Genomic DNA, 14,902 nt, shown 5'->3' with positions numbered 1-14,902 from the left:
TCTGCCCTTTGCCGAGCAGGTGCACATCTGAATCTATCCTTCCAAAGATAACATAATTTCAAGCACTGAGATGTTTAGTTTACTTTCTTTGAGATCTGTGATTTAGTTACCAGTAACATTAATAGAGCTGGAATATAAATCACACCGAATGTAAAACATTTGGGCTTCAGTGTGCCGGCCAGATATCCATGTAGGGAGATGGGCAATTAAATCCTCTTGCATTATAAACCTTATAGAATAAGGCTCTGGCTGAGGACTTGCACATATGGGAATTTTCTCTGGTAAAGCCTGAAAAGTTGTCATTCTTGTTGCCAAAAATGTGAATAAATAAAAGGCTTAACAATTAGGAGAGAAGRAAAACAAGGAAATACACCTGTCAAACTTTTTATATTATTAATGTGCACGTGAAAAAATGCTATGCTTGTGCATGCTGTTGCCCTTAGTACCAGCTGTTGACTGTGCACATGAATCAGTATTTTGCATCGGCTGAACAGCCTTGCTGCCAGCAAGCACTTTAACAGGCAAACATCTATAACAGCAGTCTTCCCACACTCCATACAATTCAAGCTATTCTTTAAATTAATAATAATACTTAATAAAGCTTCATCTCTCATTTGCAAAGAAAACCTTCAATTAATGTTAATCAGTATCCGCAGAATGTGATCAGGCTGGGCTTGTAGCTGGACGTGCCGAAACAGTTCGACTGGCAGATGGAGCATTTTCCAACTATTTTAATTAATGACTGCTCATTTCAAGTGTTAATGCAATTAAACAAATAGGCAAAACAAATAAAAATAATACAAGTTACGAAAGTGTCACTGTCAGAGACAGTTTTAGCATCTGATCAAAAAAGTGGGCCTCCCTCAAACCCATGTAGGGCCCAACCACCCCCTGTTGGCTAAATGAACACTAGTACAAACAGAATTTTCTTTTGTTACTTGCTGTTTCCAAACATTTCTCTGGGATTGACATTTATATCACTTCCATTTTAACCTTGCTGGCATCAACTATGTCATTGATTCTCCAAGTCCTAGAGCATTTTCCTGCAGAAAAAGGGAAAGGATTTCCTTCACATATTACAGGGTTTTTTTTTCTGCAAGATTTAGACTGACCTTGCTTCTTGCCTTTTCTATTTGAACTAATTGCCTGATTTTTTAGGGCTTCACTTTCTGTGAACTTTGCATACCATGGCAGTGGTGTAGTCCCACATTCGTTTGGGCTTATAAAGAGTTCAATTAGTCCCTTAATGCCTAGTTCAGGCACAATTAAACCTTCCCTGTTGACTTGGGGTTGGTCTTTCTAAAGGCAGAGAAGGTGTTTTAATTATTCATTCTCTGGTTTGTTTCTTACAGCAGTCTCAGCTGTGCTTTATTATTCAAAGGTTAATGCAAACTGAGAACTGGGTAAATTAAATTTGTTTGGCAGCTAGCAACCTGATGTATTGCAGACACTGTGAAATATGGATGGATGAATAGATGGCAGCACTTTCACTATTGTGATACTTAAAAAGCGTGATTTTATCTTTAAAACAATTGCCAGTTTTGTTACTGAGGCTGATACAAAATGAATGTTCCATAATATTATATTCTCTGTAACCCATTTTTTGTTAAGAAAGCACGTAGTTTAGAAAGCCAAGAAACATTAACAGCTATTACAGAAAATTGATGTAGGTACCATGACTAATGAACTACACTGCACAGTACTAAGTCGCTCAGTTGTATGCGGGGAATCATGCAGTCAGAAGTTTTAATGAAGGGAGCCCAAGGAATTTCACGTGAAAGAGGGTTTTATTAACTTTCAGTGAACAAAACGAGTAGTTGAGCAGTGAACATGACACGATGTCGTATAATAATTGTATGCCCTGGGTATGTTGTGAGGCATGGAGCATAGCCAAGAGCTTTCATCTGTTCTACACACAGGGTTATTTCACAAACCCCTGTGTACTGTKGAAATCTTTATTGCAAACATAACCAGAATTGTTTCACAAGAAATGCCTTAAGAAAATACTGCGTCATTTATTTGAAAAATCTACCAACGCCGCCTTCCTGTGAAAAATATTAGCAGGATATCTAGAAGTCACCATCCTAATTGATCCTAATTAAAATTCGGGTCCTGTATCAGTGACTTGTATCAGTAGGCTGTGAACCAAAAAGAAATCTGTGGTTTCCTTTAGAGGCCACACTGTGTGAAATATATCTTTCCCTGAACAAGCATTATGTTTTCTGAAAAAAAGGCTATTTTGGCTTATAGAAGAGTAATGCCTGAAAACTTTATTAGTTTTTAATTTACTTTCTCCAGGAATTAACTATGCAGGTGAGAGATTTTCTTTTTGTGCATACAAGACTATATTGTGCATATTTTACGTGCTGTTTCAGTGCTGTGTCCTTAAATGGGAAGTTTGGATTCACGTAATCCTACAGTTTAACCTGCTTTCTATTTATAGGCATTTTAAGACAGTGTAACAATTGCAGAGTAAAGCAGCCTTCTGTGCTAGTGACTGGAGTCCTTAGGATAGTGACTTAGAAAGTACAGCTACAAGGTCATTTGTACAGTGCTAAGTCTTTAGTACATCATGTGCTGTATGGTAATGTGTGCAGTTATACTGGTACTGACTGATGAGGTAGGTGGATGAGGAGGTGGGTGAAAATAGGGTGGTTTGTAAGGCAAGGCAGTGATGAGATATCTCAGGGAAGTCTCTGTATCCTTGTACTGTAAATACTGCACATCTGCCCCCTAAAATATTTGAGATATGACAATTAGGACTTTTTTTCTGTATTTATTTGAATAATTCATAAATCAGTGATTTTAACACTTCTTTATGAACTGAATGTATCAGTTCACTGTCTGAGCTAAGGACACCAGCTACATATGTTATCCCAGGCTAACTTAATAAAMATACATAATTTTACCTTCTAGTGTTGTTGCGCTACAATTAGTAGAGTATAACTGACGGATGGATATTTTCATGTGTATGTGATTGTTATGTTATATTTTTGTTCTCTATTTTAGTGCTGGACCCAAAGGAGACAACATTTATGAATGGAGGTCAACTATACTGGGGCCTCCAGGGTCTGTGTATGAAGGTGGAGTTTTCTTCCTTGACATTACSTTTTCACCGGACTATCCTTTTAAACCACCTAAGGTTAGTAGGAGGATATTAAAAGTCTGTTAGACCTCCTCTCCTTGTGACATTTTTTAATGTGTATGTTGGTATATAACTGTAGGTTGAAATGTAAAACTCTGAGGTAAATAATGAACATTTATAGTGAATATTTTGATGGAAGGAATTTAAATAACTGCATAAAATCTTCCTGCATATCTCCAGTACACTGGGACAGATATGGATTTATTTAACAAATGGTTACACAACTTCAAGCACTTACTTATTTGATTTGGGTTTGTTTCTAATATGAAAGCATTTATATTTGTGTTGCAYACTTTTTAAGCAGCTGACAATACTTATTCTTTTCTGTTGACCCCTATCATTCACCAAGGGTCTATGGCAGTCTGACAAAATGCACGCCTTTTGCACCACCCCATATAAATTATTTCTGCAGATGCAAAATACTCTGCTGTTCATGAAGTTATAATTGATTGCTTTACATTAGTTTTCTTGAAGAATGRTGAAATATGGCAGCAAAGACAAGAAATTGAACTGAAAGACAATAATTTGTAGAATTCCTTATGGTTTCCTTTTTTAAGACTGTCAATAATGGCAGTAACCGCAAATGTAGAAATGTACCAAAGAACTACGCCAATAACATAAATTTGGGAGATCACCAATAAGGGGTAGTGAATGTCACACAGGAGAAATCTAGTGACTTTGAGGATGGATGAAACAGAAGTGATGTGAAATGCAGAAGTGTGAAATGTCATCAATAATCAGTAGCAATAAATTCTGAAAGAGGTGACCAAAAGGAGCTGTATTGCTTGATCACAGATTATTATAAACTGTCAGTCTAATTCATCYATGACAAAGATAAATACAGCCATAAGGTGCATCATCTGGTATTTCCTGTAAGGAAATGTAAGGAATTATCAGTGTCGTATGCAAGACACTTAAAGCACTTTATAAAAAACACTGAGTGCAATTCTTGACACTCATGGTCAATAACACTTAGAGAAACTGGAAAATTTATCCAGCAGGGCAATTAATAGAATTRGATAACTTGATAGGTCTGTCTTATGAAACAAAGCGAGGAGGTTACTTGTTCCCCTTACGAGTGGGTAGGGTGAGGTTCTAGGAGAGCTTTCCGAGAGAAGTTATGGAGGAAAAAAATTACGTTCTTTTTGACACACTTGTGGAAGGGTTAATATACCATGTTTGCCTATGACAGAAGGGTGTTGTGTTAAAAGAGAGATTAGCTGATTCCTAATTACTGTGAGTAGRGCACTGAAAGAGAAGCATTTATAAACAGAATTTTAATGCCACGATAATAATTTTTATAGTAGTTAACATTGTTTATATTATSAGAAAAACGGAAAAAGAAAATAACACAAAAAAGAGATGTGAATTAAAAACATTTGCCTTTCTATATACTGGACTTCCCCAACCAGTGACCTGAAGATGGGACAAAACTGCATACTCTAGCAGTGTTAGAGATGTCTAACTTTTTTCCATTTGTGGTGTTCCAGTTTAGGGAAGCTGTGAAGTCATGACAAGCATTATGGAGGTTTGTACACCTCGCTGACTGGAAATTATCTGATTTAGATAGCTGTAATTGCACAGCGAGATACCAATTTTGACTTCATACGCTCTAGCTTCTAGTTCAGTTATTTGAAGCTTTGAGTATGCCGAGATCCAGCAATGCTCTGTTCCCTGGCCTTGTTCGAACCTCCCTCCCAACCCACTCTATTTTGGCCTTCTCGCTTACTGTGTGGATTTCCATCTTGACAAGTCCCTTTCATTTGCCTCTTTGCTTGGCTTAGTCTGTTTGTAGCAGTTGCAATGCGAGAGTTACACTCCGTCCCACAGCAAATTAAAGAGAGAATTGCTTAGTGGATGTTGGCATATCCACAGAATGGATTTATTGGTTATAAAATACAGCTTGAAGTTCTCTCAAAAATCTGAACATAACATGTAAAGGACTAGATAGAAAGTACAAGTCTGAAGGACATCTTTTGTCCTTCTCTCCATTATAAGTGTTGAGTTTTGAGGTAATATATGCAGTAGGCACCCTTGTAAAGTAGAAGGTGAAGGTCCAGTTTGCTTTTTCACCACATGGTAAAGACTTCTGCAATCCACGCTCAGTTGTGTTTTGTGGCTGTATTATTCCGAGACATGAGCAGTACAGCTGGGCTTTGCTTACTGAAGAAATACTGAGCAAAGAAGAGGTTCTTATCCTGCTTTGCAATAGATCTTTTGTCTGCCTTTATCTTGATTCCAACTGCCATTGTAGGAAATATGTGCATATAAATCATAAAAAAATGTATTGCTTGATAAAGAACAAGCGAGTTGCTGATGCCTTATTGTATTGCTACAAGGCTAGTATTTATGACGAAGGAAATTCTTATCTGTAAAAAAATAAGGAGCACATGTGCACAGGGGACTAGTGTCAGATTTAACTAATATTTCACTAACATACTTTGTACATATTGTAAGTAACCCATATCTTCAGACCTGCTATAGGAACGCCTAAACTGTTGCTATTTCATTACATATATCTTCCAGACCCTATGAAATTGATTCATAGCTAAAATACTTTGGAAAGTTCCTTGAATAAAGCAATGTGGGAATATGACTTGTTGTCATAAGGTAACTGCTGCCAGTCAATATTGTTGGGAAATGATAGTTAAATATGTTMTCCAGACACTTCTTTCTAGCATAAGAAATGTGCTGAGTAGGTAGAGCRTAACATATGGAATCACCATAGAGTGTTATCTGTGTCACTGGGTGTTGACATCTCTTCCACTTCACCACAAGATTTGTGATATTTGGTGCTGTTCTTAAAATCATAGTTCTTTGGGTCATGGGAATAAATAATCTTAGATTTTTTTCTAAGTATATCCCCACTTCTCATGGCTGTATCATCTTAAAAAACCTGGAGATAAAAATACAAAACTGTGGAATGTACTGAGAAAGACTTAAAATGTATTCCAGAATGCTGGCAAGGTAACATCCATGTCAGTACATAACAGAAAAAGTCCTAACCCACATTTCTTGCTGTGGTTGAATTCATATATTCCTCCTGAGATTTCTATGGGCCACTTTTATCCCACTTTTACTATGAAGTAAGGAAACATTTAAATGAGTCCTGTCAAAATTGATCTTCCAAAGATGTGACCACAAAGATCTGGGAAGAAGCAGAAACTGCATTTCCCAGATGTAATTACTTGACCCAGCRTAAGGTTCCAGAGGCAAATGCCCATGTCGCATAACACAGTTATTGTTGCAGGGCCTAATCCAAAGCCTGTTAAAATCAGCAGAAAGATTTCCACGGTCCATTTTCCTTATCTATTCTCAGATGCTGTGTGTTCTGTTGTTGTATATGTGTAGGTTGCACTTGCATGTTGGCAAAGGAAATATAATTCTTCAGTAAAGAAAAATAGATTGAATGTGAACTCTGGATAATGTAAAGTGTCTTTCTTTTTATTATTATAAATTAAATATGTTTGTGGTGTAGCCGTTGTTTGGTTTATATTATACAAAGATTTGAATATTTTCTAAAGGATCCCAATTCCTTCTCTAAACCCTGCTGATACTTATTCTATGATTGTGGCACCCTTCTGCATATTGGAAAATACTAATTTAAAAAATCTGAAAGCACATTTGGACAAAAAGCAAAGAATTATGGGCCTAGGGTTTGAGGGTTTTAACAAATTTGGAAATTCATTTTCATTTGTTGTTCTTGATAGTTAACTTGCTTTATCGCTTAAAAGAAGCCGAATCAGTCATCCATTCAGTTTTTATTTAAACAGAGAAAAAAGTCTATCCAAAACTTTGATTTAAGCTATTTAACTATTCCTTCATTTATACCTTTGTAGCCTTCAACATCATAGCCTCTTAAGATTTTAGAATTTTATCTCTGTTCTTCACAACCTCTAGTTGCTCTACATGGTCCGTTTTATGTTTCTAGTTTTGTACATCCAAACATCTCTGCCACCAAGTCTCCCTTCTAGTCCACACCAGCTAGTCATTCCCCTACAGACCAGTAGTTCTCTTTCTGTCCATCTTTACCTGCCAATGTCTCTCTGGAGTCATAAGCATAATGTCAAATTAAGCTCTTTTTCAACAAAATAACTATGGTAAGTCATGGTATGGTTTGCTCTCATTATATTCATTTTTTTTCTCTTTGAAGTCAGTCTATTTCAGTCTTTCAACTTTGTCTCATGCCTTGAAACTGGACTCCAGACTTTTTGAGCCAGAGGTCCCTGACCCTTTCARCTCTGCTTTCCTTTTACATCTATGGCATTTTGCCTCACTCACAACTGCAGCAGACTCGGGCAGAAGAGAAGGTTGTTTTCCTAAAAGAAGTTTCCCTACTTGTGACTGACGTAGTTTGAACAGAAGTGACAAAGGGCCATCCCAAACTATCTCCAGTTTATCTGTATAACCAGATAACAAGATTTTTAGAACAGCTCATCTGAGAACTGAGAAATTAGCTTTGGCTTTCTGGGAGGCTCTAATCAATTAAAAACATTTCCTAGCTTCCACTGCAAAGAAACTTCTGCAACGCTGCGAAAATTAGCTGAGCACCCAGTTGACTGAGTCAGCAAGAAATCAAGCAGCCTACAGTACCTTGATTTTCTTTCCAGCTGTGTCTTCTAATATTTAAAGCATCATGTTGGTTTTCTGAGATGCCAAGCAAGAGGAAGGTATGCCACAGACAAAGCAAGCCATAGTATATGCACATGATCTCACCTTCTGCCAAAAGCAAATGCTGATGAGACTTCGATTTTGGCTCACAGACTCAGGACACATTTTATAAGGTGAGGTTTTGCTTCAGCATAAGAATATATTATCTCCCTTGTAGTGCAGTGTATTAGGAACAGAGAAAGTTGTGGCCTGTTTGAGCAGCCACTTAAAGAAATGAGTGAAAATACTTAGATGGCCTGCCAAGGAAATAACCTTGTATTTCTCCAATGCCTTAATGACCCCTCAACCTTTTTTTAGAAATACCTTCGAGATTTCTTTTTCCTGCTAGCTATCTTCCTTTCATGCTTGATGGATTCAGACAGTTCCCCCTTTGGCTTTAACAAAGGAAAGCTCTCCCTCCTGCTCTCTTTTTCTCAGGTATTGAATGGGATATACTGCTGTACATGGTAGATGTCTCTTGCATGTATGTGTGTGTCTGTCTGKGGGTGTGTGTATGCATGTACATAGATACAGATAGGATGTATCCCATCTTTCAGTCAGCTTATTTTTATTTTTGGTCCACCTCAGAAACTGGTAATTCCCTAAGTATGCGAAGTTTTTTTGATGTGAGATCTTTCAAAGTTCAGCCATTGTGAAAATTAACCCTGCAACGTTGTGTATGYGGCAGCAGTCAAAGGCAGGAGGTTAATTTCATTTGCCTCCATACTGTCCCTCCAGAACAAGAAGTCTTTACAAATCAGGAAATYGTATCACCGTCTTTCGCACAGTTGTTTCTAAAAAAATGAATACTCTTCAAGAGAACACTCTCTCCAGGAGTTGTCACTATGGTGGTGTCTGCATTTTCAGCAAGAATAATCTTTATTAATAACTTCTACTCAGATATTTGACTGTTCTCAGTCTATTACAGTGTCAATTCAATTTAGCTGTAGCTGATACAATATGGATATATCTATCATTATCCTAGTACTCTGCTAGCTTTATTTTTGAATTTGAGTGATTTATAAAATCTCTTAATCCCAACTCTACAATTAATCTTTCTAGGGACTCTAATCTCAGATGACTGAAAAATTGTTCACAGGACTTGAAAGCTGCAATATGCTAAATCACCTCTAAATCAAAATTAGAATAACAGAAAACTCCATTTCCTCCTTGTAAATCTCATATGTCTATTGACTGACTGAAAAATTATTCTCAGTGTTTGAAAGCTTAGCTGTGTTAAATCAACTGCTAGTCTGCTAGGAGAGTCTTCTTCCTTTGTAAATGTCATGCACAGTATCTATACAATCTGGTCTTGATGGCAATATTAAACATCTCTTCAATGCTTTATACGTAATTGCCATATAACACTAATCTGGATGCACAAAATACCATTATGTGGAATCCTTCTCCTGTAGTACARGTTTTGTACCGTTTTGTTAAAGTTAGCCTCATGTATGATAGGCAGTTCCTTTTATTCCAGGCTTTTACTCTAGTTTTTCATATGTTTTTTATATATGACTGGCTGTTAAGGACATTTTTCCGTATCTGCAGTGTAATAGAAAAACTGTGCTGAGAAATTACCTAAGGGCACATGAGAAAAAATAAACATTCCCTGGTATTACTAACCTAAGAAGCTCAAAAGACACAACCTCTCCTCTTCTACTTGTCCCCTCAAATTTTATTTTTAGAGTACTGATGTTTTTTTTGTTAAAAATCACATTTTTAATATATTTYTCCTGCTTATTTTAAATTGCCTGTGTCACTATTAACACAATTTACATGTCAACCTCTCAATCTCAAAATAACCTTAAGTGCAGCCTATCTGATCAYCACTCTTTGCTGTCTCAGCAGCCCTGGGGTAGGCAGGGCATCTTCCCTTGCCCTCTCCGAGATATCGCTGTCCTCTGACTTGCCTTCAGATATGATAGTCTGCTGTCACTGTTACCCCTTACATGCGGTTGCCTCATCATACTTCTCTCATAGCCTCTGTCACATCCCATTAGTTCTCGCCGTGCCACTCGCAGCTTTGCTTGGCTACCTCCCACCCTCCCCGCTCTCCTTCTTCTCCTCTACCGCCGGCTACCACATTGCCGTGCGCCGTGCMCCCACGCGCTCTCCCTCCTTGCCTAGCCTGGCTATTTACAGCTTCTTGCTGCCAGCGGCCCGGGATCCTTCATCCGTGACATCAAGGGGAGGTGGCAGGCTTTCGGAGCCAGCGAAGACTTCGGACAATTGGAGGTGGCTATCAGACGCGTGGGGGCTTCTGCAAGGCACAGATGAACAACCTAGTGCTGGTAGGACAGTGTTGGAGGTAGCAGCCTTCATCCTGCTCTTCCCCAGCAGCTGTTTGCTGGGAATTAAACCTGCTACGGGCAGTGCCCACACGCACCCTGCCTGCTATGGATCTATGTTGTTGTTTTATGTGTTGAGATAATATGTGAAATACTGTATGGTGATGTACAGCATGGAGCTCAGTGCAGATTGGACCTAGGKGACTCCTCAAGAAACTTTGGCCTCTTTCAAAATAACAGAATCACAGAGATTGTATGGAGGACAAGTGGAGGACGGAGATGCAAGCAGAAATACATAAAGCTGAGGAAAAGATCAAGAACTGTGTTTTGTTACCRACAAATGTAGAAGTCACATCTGATAGGAGAGATTTCCTTTGAATTCACGTATTTGATACTTCTTCCAGTGATTGCCAAATCAAATTGCCAATTTTTCCAATGAATGGCCTTCTTTTTCACTTTGTTTTTAATAGACAAATTTGTATCACTGGTTTGTTACTTCTTTAGTCTTAATGAAAATGATCCTATCCAGCTGCACCCTTCCTGTTTTCCCTCCTCAAAACTTGGAAGGTTGCATCATTTCTTCCTATATCCTATAAATACCCAGTATGTTAAGTGCCTTGAAAGCCAGCATCCTACAGGGGTGGGATGGCCAGCATCCTRCAGAGGATATCTTCTACCTCACAGCAGTGGTTTGCATGCTACCTGTCAAATTTACTTTCAAAAGAGAACATGTGATTTCTGTTGGATACTCAGCATTTTTAGAAACTGCATTAATTCCATCATATTCTGCTCACTTTTTCCTGCTGCATAAAATCCATATCTGATCTAAAAATGCATCATATATTAATGTTCTTTCTTATCCTTTTTATACACAAATGTATACCTCCATTTATACAGATGTGAGAGAAAGAATTTTATATATATTATTACTGCAAACCACAAAAAGGTGTCCTGATTCTGAGCAGAACCAAGTCTATTACAGTTCTCAGGTGAATCAGCCTAGAAGTCCCCRTGTAATGAGCCCTTAAATATCGGAAGGCTGTTAAATTGGGGGAGAAAAAAAGAAGTTTTCTTAGAATAAAATTTAGAAATGTAACTGCCTGCTGCAGCCCGCCTGCATGCCATGCCCTCTGCTAGCGCCGTGCCCAGCGTCCCTTCCCGGCACTTCAGCCTTGCTTCCCTGAGCGTGCCCGGAAGCCCCCTTCTTACAGAAGCCACGGAAGTAGGAACAAAAGTAGAAAGCCAAYTACTATTCGTCATGTTGTGGTTTATGATTTGTTATGTAAAATAGAAATGTTGCTATGGGATAGGTTTACTCACGTTTACGTAAGAACAGCTGTATTTCTTTAAATCACAAATGAAGGAGCACTTTGGAAAACTTTAAAAAGAGAATACGTATTGGAAGATGCAGCCTACATGTTTTAAGCTTGGAAAAGGGGAGGATTTGTTTTGTAAAAGTTAAACGACAAGCGAATCTTTAAAAATTTTACTCTCTGTGAAATGACTTTGTTCCTGACTTTCCACATGGAATTACTAAATGTAAGAATGATTATATTGGTTAAATTAAAACAGTTTTATAAAAAAAATTATATYGACTTTATCAGAGAAAGCTTTTGATGTTTCTGAGGATCTTGCAATATTGTTTCTATTCTGAACCTCCCTAATATGGACACTGTTCCACTACCTTTCTTCTCTCCTGCTCTTCTGCTTTTTTTGGAAAACTTGATACAGTTAAGAGAWTTTTTTTTTTACTTGCCCTGTCAGGTACCTCTTATTAGCAAAAGCCTTCTCTACTTTTTCTGCTGTCAAATCTGTGTGTATATTTACAAGTGTATTTATATAAAGTACATATTCAGCACTGTTCTGTTTATTTAAATTTATATTTCTTTTTCTTGCAACAGTCTGTTCAATGAGGTGGTGTAAGTTCAGCTTCATATTTACCATTAATATATTGAATGATAACTCAAAGTGGATACTCTTGCATTTTGGATGATATTAAAGTTTAACTCACATGAACGCTATTATAAGCCTTTTAAGTTGTTATTACTTCTGACAGCTGTGCTTCACATAGTCCCTGTTGTTACAGAAACCCCAGGATGATTGCATTATCAGATTTTTCTGTAGGTCARCTAAACGTAGTTACAAGTTATCAATTCCTGCTAATGCAGATGAGGTATATTTTCCTTTGATATCACAAATTCTAACTACTCTTTACCTACTAAAATTAAGTGTGACCAGGTTTTATATGAACTGGCTGAAGTTCATTTCTTGGCATCTATTTAACCAGTTCAGTTTAATGATGAGCATCATACGGTCAGTCATTCATTATGCAATTTATGTAATAATCTGTTAAGTATCTCAGTGATTGTGCTTGTATGTGCTACAGTTTTGTGTTAGAAAACAGAGATGGATCTCCTTGTCTTAGAAATGCAGCTTCAGTGCTGGGTACGTTACATGCAGTAAAAAATTTAAGGATGCTAATGAATATAAAGGTTATTGCATGAACTTTGTGTCACTCACAGCTATAGACAGTTTTCATTTAGATTGTTTTATAGTAGTTTTTCTTATATTACTAAAGCGTATAGGCCTGATCTTGTTTTTATTACTTTTCTATTCAAGCAGACAAATCTATTGCTCATAAAGTCTRAAAAACTGAGATGGGAACTACTTACTCCCTTCTGACCTCCATGAACATCATTATAAAGGGCATCATATTTTTTAATATATATATAACCTTTTCTGTATGCAGTACAACTTCTTCCACTTCAGGTAGTGCCACCACAGTTTTATTAAAACAGAACTCTTGGGGAATATTTGAGAAATGGGGAATCTAAGGAGAGACTGCAGGACTGCGCCCTTGTAAGAAATGTGGGAGCTTGGAAGGAACTCTGCAAAGCTGCAGAAATGAAAGCCCTGGGATCTCAGTCCTGCTTCCAGCGTCGGCCCTGCAAAAGAGTTTGGTTTCTGTTTATTGCCTTGCTGACTGCATGAATCTTTCATCCCTCTCTGCACAGTTGCCCAGTTTCAGTGGGAGGAATGAAGACAAGGTGGGGGTTGGACCCAAACAGGCTGAAGAATGCAGTTCCTGCGGCGGGCTGTAACCCTTTGTGTGCTAACGGGAGAACTGGAGAATCGTTTCTTCCTCCCGATGCCGTTTTGAAGGGAATGGTGGCGGATGTGCCGCGAGCTGGATTCTGGGGGGTCTGAAAGTGCACGAGCCGTGTGTGTCTGTGGGAGCAGCCCCTTCGGAGCTGCGGTGCCTTCACATGCCTGAACCTCAYGGTGGAGGTTAGGCAAGTCACATGCCTAGCTGCTAATGCCACRATGGATTTAGACCTACTGCTGAAATGCTAGGTTCAAAACAGAGATAATGAGTGACTTTTGAACTAAGTCATGCTGGAAAACTGATGTTCGAAATGACTATCTCAGATCCAAGTGCAATTTATCTTGCCTACAGTCACTTGCCTATGATCACTCAACTGAAATCCATCTTAATTTGCCCTTGTTGGGTTATAAAAACAGCCTTTTCTCTGTCCTAAAGCTTATTCAATGAACTGCCACTCATAGCTTTTCTCTCTAATCATTTTCTCTCTCCTTTTAAATAAATAGCCTCATTTTCTTCTCAGAGACTTTATAAAGTTTTTGTATTTGTTTAATTCTACTTTATAGTACTCAGAAGGGTAGGCATTCAATGACCCTGAATAGATAAACAGGTGAATTTGCTATTATTTATTTCCAAAATTGATAGAATTTAAATTCCTTATCATTATCTTTCAAAAGCTTCTTTATTGTACATTTATGGTTTTCAGAAGATAGTCCTATTTTTCCCTATTTCCTGTAATTCACATTTTTTTGACCTGCACTTGTATTCAGCAAAAATGAGATRCTCTTTTAAAACCACAGAATCAAAGAGAGTAAATCCATAGAGGACACTTATGGTTGAAAAAAAGATAAATAACTCSTCTACCATTCATTTTTCTGAGTATAACTTCTAATGTACGCCTACGCAACCCTTGAGCCTCTGCATGGGACTGTTTAGATGTTTTCATCAGGCAATGAAAGGAATTAGACTGTCTCCCTTATAGGAATCATTTAAGTTGCATCAAAGATAAAAATATAACCATATATAAAAATATAACCATATGACCATATTAAAGGAAGTGTGATTCCTCTGGAATGGAAGYATCACTTGATTTCTCTCTACATATGTGGCAGAGAGGACAGTTTGAAAATGCRTTTCTCCTTCTGTGTTGCCTTCCCATGCCACCCTTTCCTTTCTCCAGCACAGAGGGCATGGAGGAGGGAAAGATGTGCAATCAGTTTAGCCTAGTGATCCTATTTTTGCATAATCACTCATACGTTTGTTACTAATTCTATGTGAAATTGAGCGTATTTGGGGGCAGGCGAGTGCCCCAGGGCCTGAATGCAGAAGGTGAAGGAAGATAGTTTCCATATAGCTGCCTCAGCTATAAAGCAGGTGTAGTGGCTAGGTGCCTCGCTTCTTCGCACRCTGACTCCAGCATCTCAGATGCTACGCTGGCCCCCAAGCCAGCCTGCCGTGACACCTCAATGGGGAGGGGAGTAGCGAACAGACTGCCCCAGGGCACGGCAATCTTTTGAGCCACTTCTGGCTCTTCCACTTGTGTTTGTCTCCTCAAGGTCCTCTCTTCGCCTGGGGAACCTGAGCCTGCTGTCATCGGCCAGGAAGTTCTGTGGCATCTGCTGGCAAAACTGTTGTCCGTCCCCAGTCCCCAGTGTATTAAGGCTGTCATTAATACAGCTTCTTCAGAAATTCTGGAAGCTGTAATTTTTTGTT

General features: G+C 38.3%; 1 protein-coding gene across 1 annotated transcript in view; it reads left to right on the top strand.

The window, feature by feature from the left end:
- Positions 1 to 14,902, top strand: part of LOC146589808 (ubiquitin-conjugating enzyme E2 E2-like) — a gene marked incomplete at its 3' end in the record, with an annotated part of 180,398 nt that overhangs the window by 162,435 nt on the left and 3,061 nt on the right. Inside the window, exon 3 of the mRNA XM_085315614.1 lies at positions 3,010 to 3,142. Coding sequence (XP_085171740.1) covers positions 3,010 to 3,142 — 133 coding nt within the window. The remainder of the gene's footprint in view (positions 1 to 3,009; positions 3,143 to 14,902) is intronic.

The sequence above is a fragment of the Rhea americana genome, unplaced genomic scaffold, assembly GCF_003343005.1.
Source record: "Rhea americana isolate MKP2758 unplaced genomic scaffold, rheAme1 scaffold_431, whole genome shotgun sequence".
NCBI classification, from domain to species: Eukaryota; Metazoa; Chordata; class Aves; order Rheiformes; family Rheidae; genus Rhea; species Rhea americana.
The sequence above is the reverse complement of the archived record's forward strand: the minus strand, read 5'-3'. Positions and strand labels throughout refer to the sequence as shown.